The 17748-nt window shown below is 31.8% G+C and overlaps 1 protein-coding gene across 7 annotated transcripts in view; it reads left to right on the top strand.

The window, feature by feature from the left end:
• The window catches only part of LOC140436798 (proton-coupled amino acid transporter-like protein pathetic), a 195062-nt gene that overhangs the window by 132700 nt on the left and 44614 nt on the right, over positions 1 to 17748 (top strand). For 6 of the 7 annotated variants that reach the window (XM_072525892.1, XM_072525896.1, XM_072525894.1 and 3 more), the window contains exons 3-5: positions 4577 to 4690; positions 4749 to 4899; positions 16628 to 16749. In XM_072525892.1, the coding sequence (XP_072381993.1) occupies positions 4577 to 4690; positions 4749 to 4899; positions 16628 to 16749 (387 nt within the window). Of the gene's footprint in view, positions 1 to 4116; positions 4516 to 4576; positions 4691 to 4748; positions 4900 to 16627; positions 16750 to 17748 lie in introns of those variants that run through there. The other variant, XM_072525897.1, reaches the window with a different exon arrangement.

The following is a 17748-nucleotide window of genomic DNA, read 5'->3' as shown; positions in this document are numbered from 1 at the left end:
CAAACATATTGAAAATATGACTTTTATTATAACCAGTAATTGTGGCTCAATCACATATAAACTTAATATTTAGAATATTTTTACTTCTGTGTTTTCCATTCTGTATCCCCTTCCTTTGTTCATACTTGATAAATTCATTCATGATTAAATTAAAGGGCATAGGACACAATGAGTCCACTTGCCTTATTCCGCTACCTATGGGTATAGGTTCTGTAAGTTGTCTATCTATACTGACTTCCATTTTGTTGTTTTGGTAGATGTTTTTAATAATTTTCATGGTATCTAGGAGAACTTCTTTATTATACAGAAGATGGATTACATTTTTGAGTCTTACTCTGTCAAATGCTTTCTTTAAGTCAATCAGATATAGAAATGTTGCTCTATTATACTCTAGAGATTTTTCAGTCATTTTCTTTATGACGAACATTGCATCTGTTCATCTGATAAATTTTCTCTAATTAATTAATTCTTGTAAAATTTTAATTGGAACATTTTTGTCATTAATTGTAAAATTTTAATTGTAGTATTTAACAAGTTTATACCTCTGTAGCTTTCTGACCGTTATTTATATCCTTTTTTGCATAGTAGAATTAGTTACCTAGTTCTTAATTCTTCCGGTATTTTATTGTGTTTTATATTCAAATTTTATATTATATATTTCGCGATTTATCTATGCAGTAGTGTAATTTTCAGTGTTAATGATCGCTCCCAGATATACAAAATCGTTAACTGCTTCGATGATCTCATTGTCTGTAACATGTAGACGTAGGATTTGTGGTCGCGTGCTTATTTGTATGTACTTCATTTGTTGTTGTTCATTATTAAACCTATCCGATTCTTTTAGTGTTACATACGCCTCTCGTATAGCGTGTTCCGTTATCCCAACAATTTTCATATTATAGGCATAGGCAAGGATTTGCGCTGATTTGTTATATATTAAACCGGTGGATGTGATTTGTGATATACGTATTGGTGGATACCATTTTGAACATTTTATTAAATAATTATAGCTGATAAGTACTGTTTTGAACTGTAATTTTTTTCAATTTAAAATTTATTTGATTTTATTTACCTTACATTCAGTAAAGTTTGCTATTAATGTTGCAAAATTTCGTTTCAATGTAGTTTTTGACAAAACGGGAAAAATTTAAAAATGACACAAGCAAAATATAGGCGTTAAGTTTAGTTATTAAGAGGTGTAAGAGTTGATTAAACTGATACTTTTTAAAAAAAATAAAGTTAAGATGAAGAAAAAAAACATGTATGCCTAAATTCTCCAGCGAAATATCTGTTTCATAATATGCCACAGTAAATTCCCTACTATAAAATAAAGATTTCTTCTACTGGAAGGATGGGATAGATAAATGACAGATATCTATATCATTAAAAGATGTCATCTTTGAAGTAAAAGTAGACCTGTTTTGGCATTTTCACAAATTCCAATAAATATTGTCAAATATTAAGGCTTTTGAGAGCCAATCCTTTATATGTATCTAGGACAATCTAAGTATGAGAGAAAAACGTAAAAGCAATAATTAGGAGATAATAGGAGACTTACAAACAAAAGCCAATAATAAAAAGGAATAAAAACTGATTTTGCAATAAATTAAGACTTATTTTTTGTACAAAGGGTTATAGGATCAAGAATGATGATCAAAAACTAACCTGACCTAAAAAATTTGTTAAACTAAAAATAACAAAAAACGAAATAATGAAGTAAACTTTAATCAAGCAATAAGAGGGACATATTATAGCAGGACATATTTCTGTGAAAAAAATATATTTAAATATGCAATTAAAAGAAAACTAAGATTATTTTTGAAAAGCTCTAAAGGGGCCGTCTTCCACAATGGTTAGGGTAAAATGACCCCGTCTATGAGGTAAAATGAACCCCATAGTTCTTTTGTACAGATGCAGTTACACCTGCATACAATAGATGGCATCATTTATTGCACAAAGTGCACCTAATCCAAACCTCCTTCGTCTGCGATGTACTGAATAATACCGAGCAAAATATGCAGGCGGTGCTAACTTCGCAAAATTTGTATTGAATTACCAATTGCAGAGTTTGTTATGCAAACTTTATTGTTTGAAACACCGACTTCCGGATTTGAAGCTGCAGTGGATAAAGTTTTATTTTCTGATAATCCCCTCGAACTGTTTCCAAAAAGGTGATATCATCCTAAGATCGTCTATTTACTTATCATTCCTCTTACTTGTCTAATGAAGATGTATAACGATTTTTTCTTTTCCTTATAAGTAAAGAACTTTAAAGCGAAAAGGTATCTCTTTGTATTTTTCTTTTACTTATAGGTAAAGAACTTAGAAGCAAAGAAGTATCTCTTTGTGGAGAAGTAGTTCTTGGTTCATGAGTAGGATCAACGGTTTTATTTTCCACTATAGGTCGATCAGTTGTACATAATGGTTTAAATTTATAATTTGGGAACATCTTCAAATTAAAAGGGCAGATGCATGTTGTCTGGAATCCACTGAGTCCATTGTTATGAGTGGCCGCTGTTCAATCTGATTTTCCAAACAAGCTAGCTACATTGTACAGAGTTACTACTTTTCCAGGGTTTGTTTTAAGCCATAAAATAACTTTCTCATTAAAATACACCATTAGGACCCTATCTTCAACTGAGCATGGTGTATGTTGTTAAAAATGATTAAAGAACAGAATGAAGGTGTCAAATTTATTAGTTGTAAAGAGAAAGTGTTCCATATGGGACGCCTTGCTTCATTTCTTCGTTCGCGAGGGAATATTCTGGAGGAATAAATTGACCTGCAGCATTTACACAGAGAACAATGATGACATATGATCTCCTTTCAGTGCTCGTTAAAAAACCAACCTGTTTCTGTCCTTTATATGCTAAAATTTTGGGCAGCTTGCTAGAGACCGCCTAGGTACCAGACTCATCCATATTATATATTCTCATATTATTGATGTTATTTTTATTTTGTTATTCATCTAAAAGGGAAGTAGGTAGCCTCAGGAGTTCTAAAAAAAATCTCTGAATGTCTCTTTAGAAAATCTTTAAACCAAGCCGTTCCAGCTGACTTTTTGTTTTTAGAAAACTTGTGTTTATTACGTTCCTCTCCGCAAGCTCGTAGGCTATTTCATAAATGGTTTTCTTAGCCATGCCAAATAGGGCAACTCTTTGGGCAATGTTGTAGTAAATCGACCAAGGCTTTTCGAATAATCTGTTGCCTAAAAGAAAGTACCGATAATGTTCTGACATCTCCCTTACGAATAATGTAGTCTACATTTAATTCACTTACCAACACATTATGATTTTCGGCTCTATTTTTTAAGTCCTTAAGAGCAGCAACCAATATTTCTAAGGTGATATACCTATATTTAGTTATTATAAAAAATATTCCTGTATAACTCAAAACTTTATTTGGTAGGCTAAGCAAGGGTAAAATGGTCCCCGGAGTCATTTTGCCTCAACATGGAGGGACCATTTTACCTCAAAATCTGATTAAATATAAAAACTAATTTACATGAGGAACTTCTGATAATTAGAGAAACATACATAATGTAAACAGAAAAATTTTAAACCTACATTAAAAAAATCTACCTACTTTATTTAATTAAAACGCCTAAAAACACAACTTTTGTAAGTACGAAATTAGCAATTGTACATGTGTTTTTATAGGCTTTATTAAAACTAGCCTATAATGCTTCGCATATTTTCACAGTTTCGTACAAAAGTGGCACTAGTAGTACTGAATGTAATAAAGAAAGCTAAAAGGCGGTTTTATGACAAATATGAGAAATGTGATGGGGGACTATTTTACCCAAGGGGACCATTTTACCCGACCCTACCTATACATGATACACAAAATAACAAAACTTAGAAAGACCAAACATAGTTACAAAGATTTATCTAAATTTTAGACCACAAATTCAAAGAAAACTGGAGATAAGCCATAATTATTTTGTTGAAAGTATTAAAAGGTTTGAACAACTGAATTAATATACGTTGAATGTATTCTTTCTTGGAATTCAGCTGAACTCCAAGAGAGAAACAGTCCACATAATATAATATAATATACATATTAAAAAAGTATTTGACATTGACAGCATTAATCAAAAAAATGTATATATAACAGTAAACTTTTAATAAACAGCTTAACCTAATTACAACGTGAACAAAATCTTTATTTTTAAAGAAAAATATTTACATCAAACTAATGCTCACTTAAACTAGATAGATTGATTAGAACATTCTAATCGAATATTTAGTAATTAAGATTGAGTGGATTAGGACCCAATAAAGGCAGTGTGGGGTCCTTAGTTAAACATTACTTTTAAAAGTGTCGCAAATAAGCAAAACCCTTTTTGGATTTATTGTTTTTAAAACAGAGTTGGACCGATATGGGAATCTATCAGAAAATATAAATATATTCCCAAAGAAATCAAGGCATAAAGATCAGTACAATATAAAACAAAGAATAACTACTATTAATTTATTTCAAAATGGACATGGGTAAAAAAGCAATAACTAAAATGTATAATACTGTTAAGTATTTTTTAAATACCAAAACATTTAATTTCTCGTCTTATTTTTAGGACAACACTAACCAAAAATGACCAAAATCAATTATCAACTCAAGTTAGTGTGGAAAGTAACCTAGATCAACCCTACAATCCATACGATCACAGAACCCTGCAGCATCCAAACACGTTAGTATAAATCTTCTTTTTTTATAAACAGTGTTTAGCATATCATTTCTATATTTAGATATACTGGGGCTTTAATACATATTCTAAAAGGATCCCTTGGGAGCGGATTGTTAGCAGTTCCAAGGGCATTTATGAGTGCCGGACTCCTGGTAGGAGTCATCGGCACGATGGTTGTTGGATTTATTTGTACATATGCGATACATCTTCTGGTACGTATTTTTAGTTTTTCATTTTCATTAAATTAATAAAGTAGATGATACAGCCGGAACAAACCCAATATAAACTCAAAGTCTATATGTACACTTGCTAGTAAAAAAATCGACCCAAAAGAAAAATAAGATATATTTCTTTATTATGCTGTTTAGCTAATGTATATCCACATATAATGTAAAATTAAAAGTAAAATATCGTGAAAAGAAGAAATTTTTATTGCACTGACACCAATACTTATAAAGTTAGTAAGTAAAGAACATAACAAAGATAACTTAATAATTGTATGTGAGAAAACATGTTACGAATAAAAGTCATTATGTAATAAATATAAAAGTAAATTCACATAAAAAAACAAAATTAATACTGAGTATTTCCTTCTCTGCATTGTATTACACTTTCCATGCGATTTTTTAACGACCTTACATATAAAGTTTCTGACTGATTCCAGAGGAATTGGTTCTCACTCTTCATCTAATGAAGTTTTTAGCCCGCCACTGTCGCTGGTACTGGATTACGGAACCGAACCCTACGTTTAAGTTCATCCCAAAGATCCTCGATGGGATTAATATCCGGACACAATGAAAGCCAATCAATTGTTGTTATATTGGTGTTGGATAGGTAATCTTTCGTAATCCGCGCTGTGTGATTTTGAGTGTTATCATGTATTAGCATGAAGCTGTCGCCTATGTAGCAAGCGTAAGGACAAAATGGTTTTAGAGAATATTCGTAATGTAACGATCCGCTGTCAAATCACTTTTGCGACCATCACCGGGCACGAACACAAGGTTTGTTTTTCCTTCTAAAGATATACCATCCCAAAACATACATGAATCACCTCCACAGTTGACTGTTTTGACACTGCAATACTGAGCCAATCGTTTTCCGCCTCCAATAAACGTGTCTTGTCATTTGTTACACAAGCACATTTGACCCCCAATAGAGAATAAAACTTTACTCCATTGGCCAAGGTCCCAATTGACCTGTTCATGGGCAAACTGAAGTCGAGCTTGTTTCTGACGTGAGTTAAATTTGTGCCCTGTGTTAGCTCGTCTGGGAATCAAAGTGGCAGCCTTAAGTCTTCTTCCAACTGCCCACTGAGTGACAGTGACACCTCGTACATTCCTCAAGGATTGTTGAAGCTCAACTTATGTCGCGTGCAGATTCGATGAATGAATCGATCATCTCTCTCTATCGTTACACGTCGCCTACCCGACATGCTCCTTTCCTAATTTGGCTGCAGCCTACTGAAGACGAACAATACGTACGAGTTACGAATTTTCCTGTACGAGACATGCCATTACATTTTACTTACATATACATATACATACATATATATATATATATATATATATATATATATATATACATATATATATATATATATATATATATATATATATATATATATATATATATATATATATATATATAAATATATATATATATAAACTAAGGTACACTCGAAGAGTGGTGGGTTTTTCGGTCAAAGTGGAGAAATAAAAGTTTCGCTTTCTGCTCAGAAAGCATTATCAGTTCATCTAAAAAGAATAATATGAAACCAAACATCCATAGAGAAGTTAAAAAATGTGTGTTACCTTACAAAAACATGTAGCAGTCAATGATGTTAAAAATATGAAAAAGCTTACGAAACTGGACATTTAGAGTTAAAGTTGTAAAAAACAATTAATTGAAGCTAGTTATAGTGATCATGAGAATGCACTTCCAACAGTTTATTTATAATCAGTTAAATTTAAATTTTGACTTTAGGTAACATTATTGAATTATTTAAGATTAATATAGTAATAAAGATAAAAAATGAAGTTACGAGTGTTAAGCTTACTGAATCTCGCAGGTAAATGAATTTACAGGTTAAACACCCACGCAAAAAACGTGAATAGATATGGCCTTGAGGTCAAAATGACACAACAGCAAGGCAAAATACCAACCTCTAATACAATAGAGCGATACATTCATAGAATGTGATAAATTTGGTTGACAACTTGTCGTTAAAAAGCCAAAAAATGAAAGGAAATGGTGGTTAAGATCACCATTTTCCCCCCAGTGATTGATTTGTTAACAAAGAACAAAGCATGCGAGGTCAATCCAAAATATCATATATTATAATATTTATGATGTCACTGGTTAGCCAGCCAACAGGTGAAGATTAATTCAAATTCCACAGTCCAAGGTTGTGGAAGTTGAATTAATCTTCACTTGTTGGCTGGCTAACCAGTGACATCATAAATATTATAATATATGATATTTTGGATTGACCTCTCATGCTTTGTTCTTTGTTAACAAACCAATCACTGGGGCGAAAATGGTGATCTTAACCACCTTTTCCTTTTATTTTTTGGCTTTTTAACGACAAGTTGTCAACCAAATTTATCACATTCTATGAATGTATCGCTCTATTGTATTAGAGGTTGGTATTTTGCCTTGCTGTTCTGTCATTTTGACCTCAAGGCCATATCTATTCACGTTGTTTGCGTGAGTGTTTAACCTGTAAATTCATTTACCTGCGAGATTCAGTAAGCTTAAGACTGGTAACTTCATTTTTTATCTTTATTACTATATTAATCTTAAATAATTCAATAATGTTACCTAAAGTCAAAATTAAAATTTAACTGATTATAAATAAATTGTTGGAAGTGCATTCTCATGATCTTTCTAGTTCTTTACACTCTAACTCTGTTTCATAGTGTTTTACCATCAATTTTTTTACGGACTACATCTATTTTATTTTGGTACATCCCCTTTTTATATCAGCCTCAGCGTTTATTAATTCTTTAGGAACTCTTTCTCATTTCATTCTAGCTATGTAGCCGAGTTATCTTAATCTTTGAATTTTAGAAAGTGTCCCTAGTTTTAGTTGTTCATTATATTTAAATTAATTCGTTATTGGTTCTGCTTTACCAGGTGTTCTCTTCTTTGTAACCTCCCTTACATTCTGCTATTGTTTCCATTTATCTGATTTTAGCTTCATATATTTATGAAGTATCCAGATCTCGCTTGCGTAAAACATCGTAGGTAGGATAACAGTTGTATATATTCGTATTTTTACTACACCTACAGTATACTTACTACATTTAGCCAAGGTTTTTATGATTTCTTGATATAATTCTTAAGTTATATATTTTAAATAATTATCTTAAATGAGTCAAAGTTACCCCAATATATTTTATTTTTTCCTCATGTATTTCTTATCCATACTCCCTGGCTTTCGTCTCTAATCTATTAATAATGTCTTTTAATTCAGCCGTTCTTCTTGTAATTAGAACAAGATCATCCGCATATCCTACGCATTAATATTTATATGATATATTTAACAATTAGTGTTGATTCTTCTATTTAAATTGAATAATTTAGTTGATCTATAGTCACGTTCTCGTAGGTCTCTGTTGATGTTAAAACTGTCCGATATAATATATCCTATTATTTTTACTTTTAGTGTCACTCATTATGCATTTATTTATCTTATCTTTTTTGCATCTTATTATTTTCTGTTTCGTATTTCCCAGCCGGAAATACGAAACGTAGCGGGGTTTGAAGTGGTAAGCCGTTTCAATTACTTAGGTTCTGTTATCACAAACAATGGTGGATGCTAAGAAGAGATACCTCGACGCCTTACAATGGCCACTACAACACGAAACTGCGCCTAGTACGAACGCTTATCTTTCCTATCGCCACCTATGCGTCAGAAACTTGGACCATTAAAAAGTCCGACTTAGAATGTCCGACCGTAAAATGATGCACATACCCTGGACAGCACATCGCACAAATGTCTCAATATTGTTACCCAATATATTTTATTTGACATTAATCGACATCAATACTAGGCTTACCACAATCATCAACCAAAATATATTGAGGTACTTTGGACACATTACCAGACGAATGGAAGGCATGGAGAGGTTGGTGGTTGAAGGCAAGGTAGATGGTAAAAGAATTCGAGGAAGATCGCCACTCCGATGGTCAGACCAAATAAAGTGCGCTACCGGTTACTCTGTCTCTGAGGCAGCACACCGCGTCCAGAAGAGAGAAGAATGGATAGCAACCATTTGCCAAATAGCATAACGTCACCACATCCTTACGAAGGATAAAGGATAAAGGAGGAGGATTTTTTGTGGAAATTTCATCCGTTTGTTCTTTATCCTGTTTGATATTCGCCCAGATTTTTTTCAGCTTTGATTTTTAATTTTATTTGTTATCGACACGGATATGGCCAAAACTTCATACATTGTATCTTGCTATAATATTTATCTGTAATTTTTACATTTTGTCTAGTCTTCTTTTCTATGTATCAGGAATAGGGTAGCTTCTTTTTGCTGCTTGAGTATTTGTTCTTTGATCCACACTTCATGTATTATTTCAGTGATTTTTTTTGCAACCTTTTTTAGTTTTATTTTACTTTTACATCACCTAGTAGTTTTAGTCCATCATTTCAAGTTTTTATTAATTGTACCTTTTTCTCCTTAATCTATATATTATTTTGGTGTGACCTTTTTTCTGTCTACATATCTTTCTCGATTTTCAACCTTTTTTTAGTCTTCTTTCCGTCTTTTTTCAGTATATCTTCTTTATTTTCCATATTGTTTTTCCTTGTGATCTGATCTCTTACAATCTTCATCATACCAGACTTAGTCTTTTTTGTCTATTTCTTGCTAGTATTAGGTCGGCTGCTTCTTGTATTTTTTACTACGTTCCTCTTAGTATATTTTTATTCTCTATAATAAGCTCTTTATCTTTTCTTTACTTTTACATTTATATTCAATTTATTATCTTTATTCATTGTCCTGTCCCAATCGTAGGCTTTGATTACAATATTTTTATTTTACTTTCCAGAAAGTTTACTCTTCACTCGAATTCTAAATTTTCCTTTCTTAAGTTACATATTTTATCTAGATAATTATAATAATTATTTATTATCACATCATTTAGTATATATTTAAAGCATTGCAAAATATTGTAAAGGGAGCTAACGTTATCAGGGCCCAACGAACCTCATTCAAAATAAGTAAAATTTAAATAAAATACATACTGTAAACTTCATTTACATGGTAAAAATTTTTAATGATTATAATAATTATTTCTGTTTTATTTTTAACCCAATCAATTTATTTTTATCGCCGAAAAATCCTTGTTTAATTTTAGCGAATTTGGGTATAAAGAAGTCAACTGAATTTTATATAATTTTTTACTTTACACGAATGTCCATTTCAGTGGATAATGGATCTAAACATTGGATAAATCAATTGCACTCTTTAACAAAACAACATTATATCTTTTGAAGGTACATTTTTATTTTCCAATTTTGTGTTATATTTAATCCAACTGTTTATAAAAACAAAACCAATACAGTGGAAAATCATTCGTAGTGTCCATTTATTAGATTTGATACTAGGATAAAGCTGGTCCATTTTGTCCACCCCACCCATTTATGTATTTTTAATGTTCATAACATCTGGCCTGTTAAATGGAAAAAATCTTTTTTTTTTAATTTTCCCATCTTTGTTAATACTGTAATCTGTGTTATACTTTATTGACACCCTTTTAAGGTTAAGTATTCATTTTAAATATGTAAATTAATCATTTTGTTCTCCAAATTTTTTTTTAATTGCCGTATTGCCAGATTGCAGTAAGAGACCAAAAGGTATCTAGAAAATATAGAAAATTTTTTAAGACATCTTACGTCATGGAGCAAGACACCCTGGCATCTTTCGGCCGAGTCGGATACTAGGCCAGAAAACCCCAGAGTAGTGCCGGATTAACCGTGTTCCGGCTAAAACCTTAACCATTGTTCCAGAGAGGTGGTCTTGCTACTCAATAAACAACTAAAATAAAAAACTAAAAACTTACAAATAATCATACCTATTATCGTAAATCAATAAATATTTCCTTTAGGTCATAAACTAATTAATAATAATAACCATAAATTTCAGATCCCTGGTTCAATTTCCTCCTCGGTCCTCCTGATCCTTCTTCATCATCACCCTAGAAATCAATCAGTGTACCTCTCTCCATTCTTTCTCTCCTCTCAACATTATGTTTACCATATGTCTTTTATTCAGTTCGAAACCCATTCACCTCTCGAAATCCCCCCTATTATTTGCCCATCTCTGTCACTTAAAAATGTGGGTGAGAGCATCCGGTACCCCACAAACAGTATAGTCTGCCGAGGCAAATTTGCCTACTCTATTGGTGAAGGTGACAAAACTAAAATGTCCGGTCAGAAACTGCGTCAGAAACTAGTCTAGTTTCCTGAAATTACATTCCCACCACGGCCTCAGATCGCGAATAGGCTCCTTCGCTCACCTTGCCTTTCTGTTAGCATTCGCCCATTCTGTCTACCACTCCACTATCGTTCTTTTTCTCTAATTTGCATTTATGTATATCCATCCTCCTCGCATATACCCGTGCTCACTTTTTGTACAACAAAACGATCACCGCTTCAATGACATACAGAGCCTCATTTGAAACCCTCTTGTATGCGCTAGATATTTTGAGGAGCATTTGCCTTTGCGAAGTCTTCATCAGCTAGGCGTATTTCGCAGTGTTCAGTGCGCTACACCACACGGGGGCAGCGTAGGTTACCACTGACGGGAAAACTCCGTTTAGCACCTTTCTTTTGGTGTTACCTTGGCCTCCAATGTTTGGCATCAGCCGTATCAACGCCTCCAGATTTCGATTCGCTGCTCTACCATCTTTTGGATGTGTACTCCGAACCTCAGTTCTTCCGACAACCAGACTCCGAGATACTTAACCGATTTAACCGGTACAACCTCCACACCTTCTACTATAAAGCGAAGAGAGGATTTGTCCCGGCTCATCGGCAAAAGCTCAGGTCTTTCAGCCAAGAGTTCTGGCATCTTCCAACTGATCTTTTCTTTTTTGGGTTATACTGACTGTTGATATTTGCCCCCAAATATTTTATGGAAGTTACCTGTTCTATTATTTGTTACTTGGCGTACAAATGTACGTTTGTTGGTATCTTTGAAAATACTAGAATTATTTTAGTTTTGGACACATTTAGATTAAACAAAACATTTAGCTATGACGAACTACCGCATTTATTATATTTTGTAGCTCATGTGCGTTGCTTGCTATAAGGACGGTCTCATCAGCGTACCTGATGTTGTCCATACTGGTTCCGTTTATCTTGATTTCACCTTTAACCTCGTCTAATACTTTTCTGAATGTAGATTCCGAATACAGAGTAAATAATACTGGTAATAAGACGCAACCTTCTCGCACTTTACGTCGGGTTCGTATATCTTCGGATGTTGTGTGCTCTATTTCAATTGTTGCCGTTTGGTGCCAATGTAGTTATGAGATAATTCGCAAGTCTTGTTTGTCAATTCCAGTTGTTCTCATCATTTCTCATTGTTCTTATTGTTCTCAGAATTTCGATCATCAACGCAGTCAAATGCTTTTCGATAATCAATAAAATATGCATATATATCTACATTACTGTCTCTGGATCGTTGTGTTAACACATTTAAGGCAAAAAGAGCTCCTCGTGTTCCCAAGTCATTTCGAAATCCGAATTGAGTGTCACTTATCTGACACTCACACTTCTTGTAAATTCGTGTATAAATGATTCTGAGAAAAGTTTTAAGGACATAAGACACCATGCTTAATATTCGATAATCATCGCAGTATGAGGCATTGGATTTTTTTGGTATTGTTACGAATGTTAATTTTAGCCAGTCCGATGGTATTTTACCTGTGTCATATAAATCTTATTGAATAGTGCTGGTATTATGTCTGTCTGTACCACGTTCTCTAGCGTTTCTTTTTCTTTCTCAACCTTGATACTTATTTCAATGTTCTTTTCAGGGTTCTTCAGTTGTGACATGTCCATTTTTCTTGAAATTTTTCCCCTTTATCTTTAAGAAACCTTTGTAGTCTAAAATCCATTATAACTGGATTATGATCGCTATGAATGTCAGCTCCAGGATATGTTTTAGCAGATGTTATGTACTTCTTGAAGTTGTTATCGAGCAAAATAAGGTCAATTTGATTTCTAACAATTTTATCTTTTCTGTCTGCAGGTAATTTCCAATTGTATAGCCTTAGGCAATGCGTACTATCCTGTCATATATTTGAATTCTTTGTTCACTGTCTTGGACTTCAATAGTAGTTGACGGGAGGATTCTTTGCACCCTCTCCCTAGTTAAGGGGTGTCCTGGACTGAGGGCTATTTTCTTGTTTCCGTCTGACATTTAGATTTAAACTTTAACTCCTAAAAAGCTTATTTTTTTATTTGATCACATGTCAGTTGTAGGGCATACGCGATTAAATTTCCCAATAACTTGTATCTTTAATAACTTGTATATTTTAATCGTACGAATTTGTAATTCATTTCATTTTCTTGTTGGTATTTTAAAATGTAATCCTTGGAAGATATCCTTAAAACTTTGGTGTTCTATTATAGATATGATGCTTATGAAACTCATGATGTTCACAAAAAAGTTTAATTATACATCTTTTTTCAAACAGAGATGGGTGTAAAACTGATGTACTTCACTCTTTCCAAAGTCATTCCAAACATGGATAATTAAATAAGCTTAGCTTGTTTCGGTTCTGGAATTTAGAAAATTTTAAGTTGTATTTAAATTTTTTCTTCTGGTCAAACATGTCTTGGAAATTTTATGCTTATTGTACCTACTTGTCAATTTTAATAAGATGCATTCTTTTAAGTGTTAGATTTGTGTTTAAGATTTAATGAAAAACCTTTTAACTTTGATCAAATAAAAGGCAGATATCGAGCACAGTTTTATTAATTTAATCTTGCCCAAGTACTTTCGCTCCCTAGAGCATCTTCAGGGGCATTTCGTCAATTGCGGCCTATCCAACAAGAATAAAATGTTATAAACATAAAATTAAACATCACACTACACTACACAAGGACAAACACTTTAAATTTTTTTTTTTTAATAGGCGAAGCTACATTATGTATGGAAACCGGAGGCAGAATCATAATGTAGATTCGCCTATTTAAAAAAATAATTTAAAGTGTTCGGCCTTGTGTAGTGTAGTGTGATGTTTAATTTTATTTTTATAACATTTTATTCTTGTGGGATAGGCCGAAATTGACGAAATGCCCCTGAAGATGCTCTAGGGAGCGAAAGTACTTGGGCAAGATTAAATTAATAAAACTGTGCACCATAGCTGCCTTTTATTTGATCAAAGTTCATTTATTCGAGCATTCAACCTTATATCAATTTAAAAACCTTTTATCCCTTTTATGCTTTTTTTGTGGAAGGTAGAGTTAACAATCAGCTGTAATGCTTTCACAATCTTTTTTTTTTCTTTTAAACTATTAACTATCTAGTATGAATGAACTACCCGCACACTGTAAATTTTATGGAACATCAGGTTTTTCTCCCATGTCTTTAACAAATCTTGTAAAGAGATTTGGATATTAAACGAACTTGGTTCAGTTCATTTTTCCTTTTTAGTTTGAAGAAATTCATAAGAGAATTTGCCTGAGCTTTTCAATGTATATTTTGAGCAGAATCTGTATTTGATAATTTTTCTTCTAGGTCTAGGTGATAATCAGGATAATCTGAACTTGTACCAAATGTATCTCATGGAGTTATTTGGTTCTGAATTGGAACTACCAGGTGCAACTGTAAGATCACTTGAATCCATGTTGCTCTATCTAGAACTAAAAAAACTTGTAAAAGGTTTTTTTTTTTTTTTTTTTTGTGGCATTGACTTTCGTCATTCAGCCAGTCTCTCTCTTGTAAAAGGTATTAACATCAAAATACATATAAACCTTTGATAATAATAATGTCGAAAATTAAATGATACTTCCTTTAGACAACGCTGTTATTCAAAATAGAAAAAAGTATATGCATAAGTTTGTATTTTGAAATAAATGCACTAAAACATTTATAATTTAGTAAGTTAAAGTTAACACACGAAAAATGTCAAATTGTTTATCAATGAATATTTCAACTAACCTCACATACAACCTCAGCTTAAACGTCTTTTGTCTGACTCAACTAAAACACAAATGAGACTACGAAAATTTTTTTCTATCTACTCATAGCAATGTGTCTGAGAACATACACGGTAGACAAAAATTTCTAGAATTTTTTCTGTAAAAACGAAACGTGTCACTGTCTGAGCGTTTGATATTAAACCTCGCCAGCGTCGGACCAGCTGAGTTTTTTAAATTTTAGGGAGTGTTCCTACTTGTACATTAAACCACAATTATTATAAATATTAAGAACTACTTTATTATAAATGAATGAATAAAAAAGAAAAGTATTTTAAAATTGGGTAAAATAATAAATTTCTAGCTGAGCTCTGATAAATTGAACCCTGAACCTTGAACATCAGAATTGCAACTATAAACCACTTTTTAAATTATTGTGGGATACTTTAGAAGTAGAGAAGTGACCTCATGCAATCAAAATTAATTTTTCATTTATTTAACTTTCATTATCAATTAATAAAAAGATGTAAAAATCATTTGACAAATTATTCTTCTTTATAACAAGAAATTCAAAAAATTTTAATTAAAATCTGTACATTTTCAATCGCCAAATACAATTTTTTTTCCACTTTAGGGCCGATTGTTCGAACGCTAATCAAAACTTGATTGTAATCAAATATTTAATTACAATCAAATACGTCACAGCAGCTGTCAAAATTATTAAAAATTGCTTATTATTATTATTGATTTCTAAATAAAAACATGAAATTAACATCAGAAAGATTTTATTCATGGTTTATTTTAAATTAAAATGTAAAATAAAAAAATTGTATAAAATAAATCAGTCAACATAACCTTAAAATGTCATGTATTTGATTTTAATTAAATGTTTGATTACAATCAAGTTTTGATTAGCGTTCGAACAATCGGCCCTTAGGATATTAGAAAATATTACAATCAAATTTCTTTTTACTCATTTATATTTTATATATATATATATATATATATATATATATATATATATATATATATATAAATATATGTGTGTAAAAGATAAAATCGCTTTTTTAAATTAAATGGAAAAATATATGGCCTAGGAGGACAAATTCGTTAAACTTCCCGTGCTCGAATCGGTATCAATAAAGTGTTATGATCATTTCGGCCTATCCCAGCCTCATCAGACACCTGGGCTGATACAAATTCAAACTCGGAAAGTCCAACGAATGTCTCCCAAAACTTCACTACAACAGTAGTTAGCTTACAAAGGCGCCATCTGCTTTGGCGGCCGTTAACGAAAACGGGACTTTCCGACTTTGAATTTGTATCAGCCCAAGTGTCTGATGAGGCTGGGATAGGCCGAAATGATCATAACACTTTATTGATACCGATTCGAGCACAGGAAGTTTAACGAATTTGTCCTCCTAGGCCATATATTGGCCATTTATATATATATATATATATATATATATATATATATATATATATATATATATATATATATGCATATACATATATATATATATATATATATATATATATATATATATATATGTTATATATATAAATATATATATATATATATATATATATATATATATATATATGTTATATATATAATATATATATATATATATATATATATATATATATATATATATATATATATATATATATATATATATATATATATATATATATATATTGGTCTTTGAGCCTTTGGTGAAAACTATTCTTAATTATCAACTAAGTTAACTTAAGCTTAAATTGTTTTTAAGGTAATGGCGTCTAAGCGAGTTTGTACGGATTTAAAAATTGGTAGCCTAGGCTTCGCTGAAACAGCTGAGGCAGTTTTCATACACGGACCCGACCAGCTCAAAAAGTTTTCACAAGTTGCAAGGTAATTTATTATTTTTAAATTTAAATATAAAAACAATTTTAAATATTATTCAATAGTGTCCCTTATTTTTAAGTTGCTTAAGTTTAAGTTCGGATACAGTTTACCATTTATTTCTACCACATAGTGTTTAATCTTTAAAAGGCGTACATACACTAAAAAGAATGTAGTTTATGTAAATAACTTATGGTATGGCCCTGTATAGTGTTTATATATCACAGTAAATTTTTTTACTATCGTTAGATACATTTTTTATTCTTCATCGCTTCTGCATACTTTTACGGGCGGCGAAAAATTAAAGGCCTATTTATTATTTATAACTTTAGGAACAGAGAATTATATATCAAATACAATAGCATTCAAAATAAAATAAAGAGCAACATACGAAATAACGAGCAAAGAAGGCAGAGGATACTAACTGGGAAATGTTTTAAACGACTACAGGATGAATTCTATGGGCTCCGGAAACATGTTGCAAATGTCTAGAAACTGAATAAAAAATTATAAGAATTAGAAAAATGTAATACCATAGAAATAAAAGATTGAATCAAATATTCCACAGAACTTTAAAAGAAACCAGAACCAAGTAGAAACAGACACACGAGAAATAATAGTTACTAAAGCTAACTATGAAATCAATATTAACAATAGAAGTACTAGAATTATGTCAATCATGAAGACATTCATATGAAGTATCAGAATTATGCCAATAAACTAAATCTCAACAAGGGTGAGTACTTAAACATCAAAATAAACGCAACATATAACCTAAAGATCGTTTAAGTGTACGCCCTACTACAGGATATCCAGACGAAGAAGTCCAAATATTCTTCTTCTTCTTCTTGTAGTGCCGCTCCGTTTCAGATGTTGGCGACCATGGTGGCAATCTGTATTTTGCAAACTGCGGCTCTAAAAAGATTTGTGGTTATTGTGTTGAACCACGTACGTAGATTTTTCAGTCAGGAAATTCTTCGCCTTCCTGGTTCTCGTTTTCTTTCTACT

This window comes from Diabrotica undecimpunctata, chromosome 3 (genome assembly GCF_040954645.1).
Source record: "Diabrotica undecimpunctata isolate CICGRU chromosome 3, icDiaUnde3, whole genome shotgun sequence".
NCBI classification, from domain to species: Eukaryota; Metazoa; Arthropoda; class Insecta; order Coleoptera; family Chrysomelidae; genus Diabrotica; species Diabrotica undecimpunctata.
Note: the sequence above shows the minus strand (reverse complement) of the source record. Positions and strands in the feature narration are given on the sequence as shown.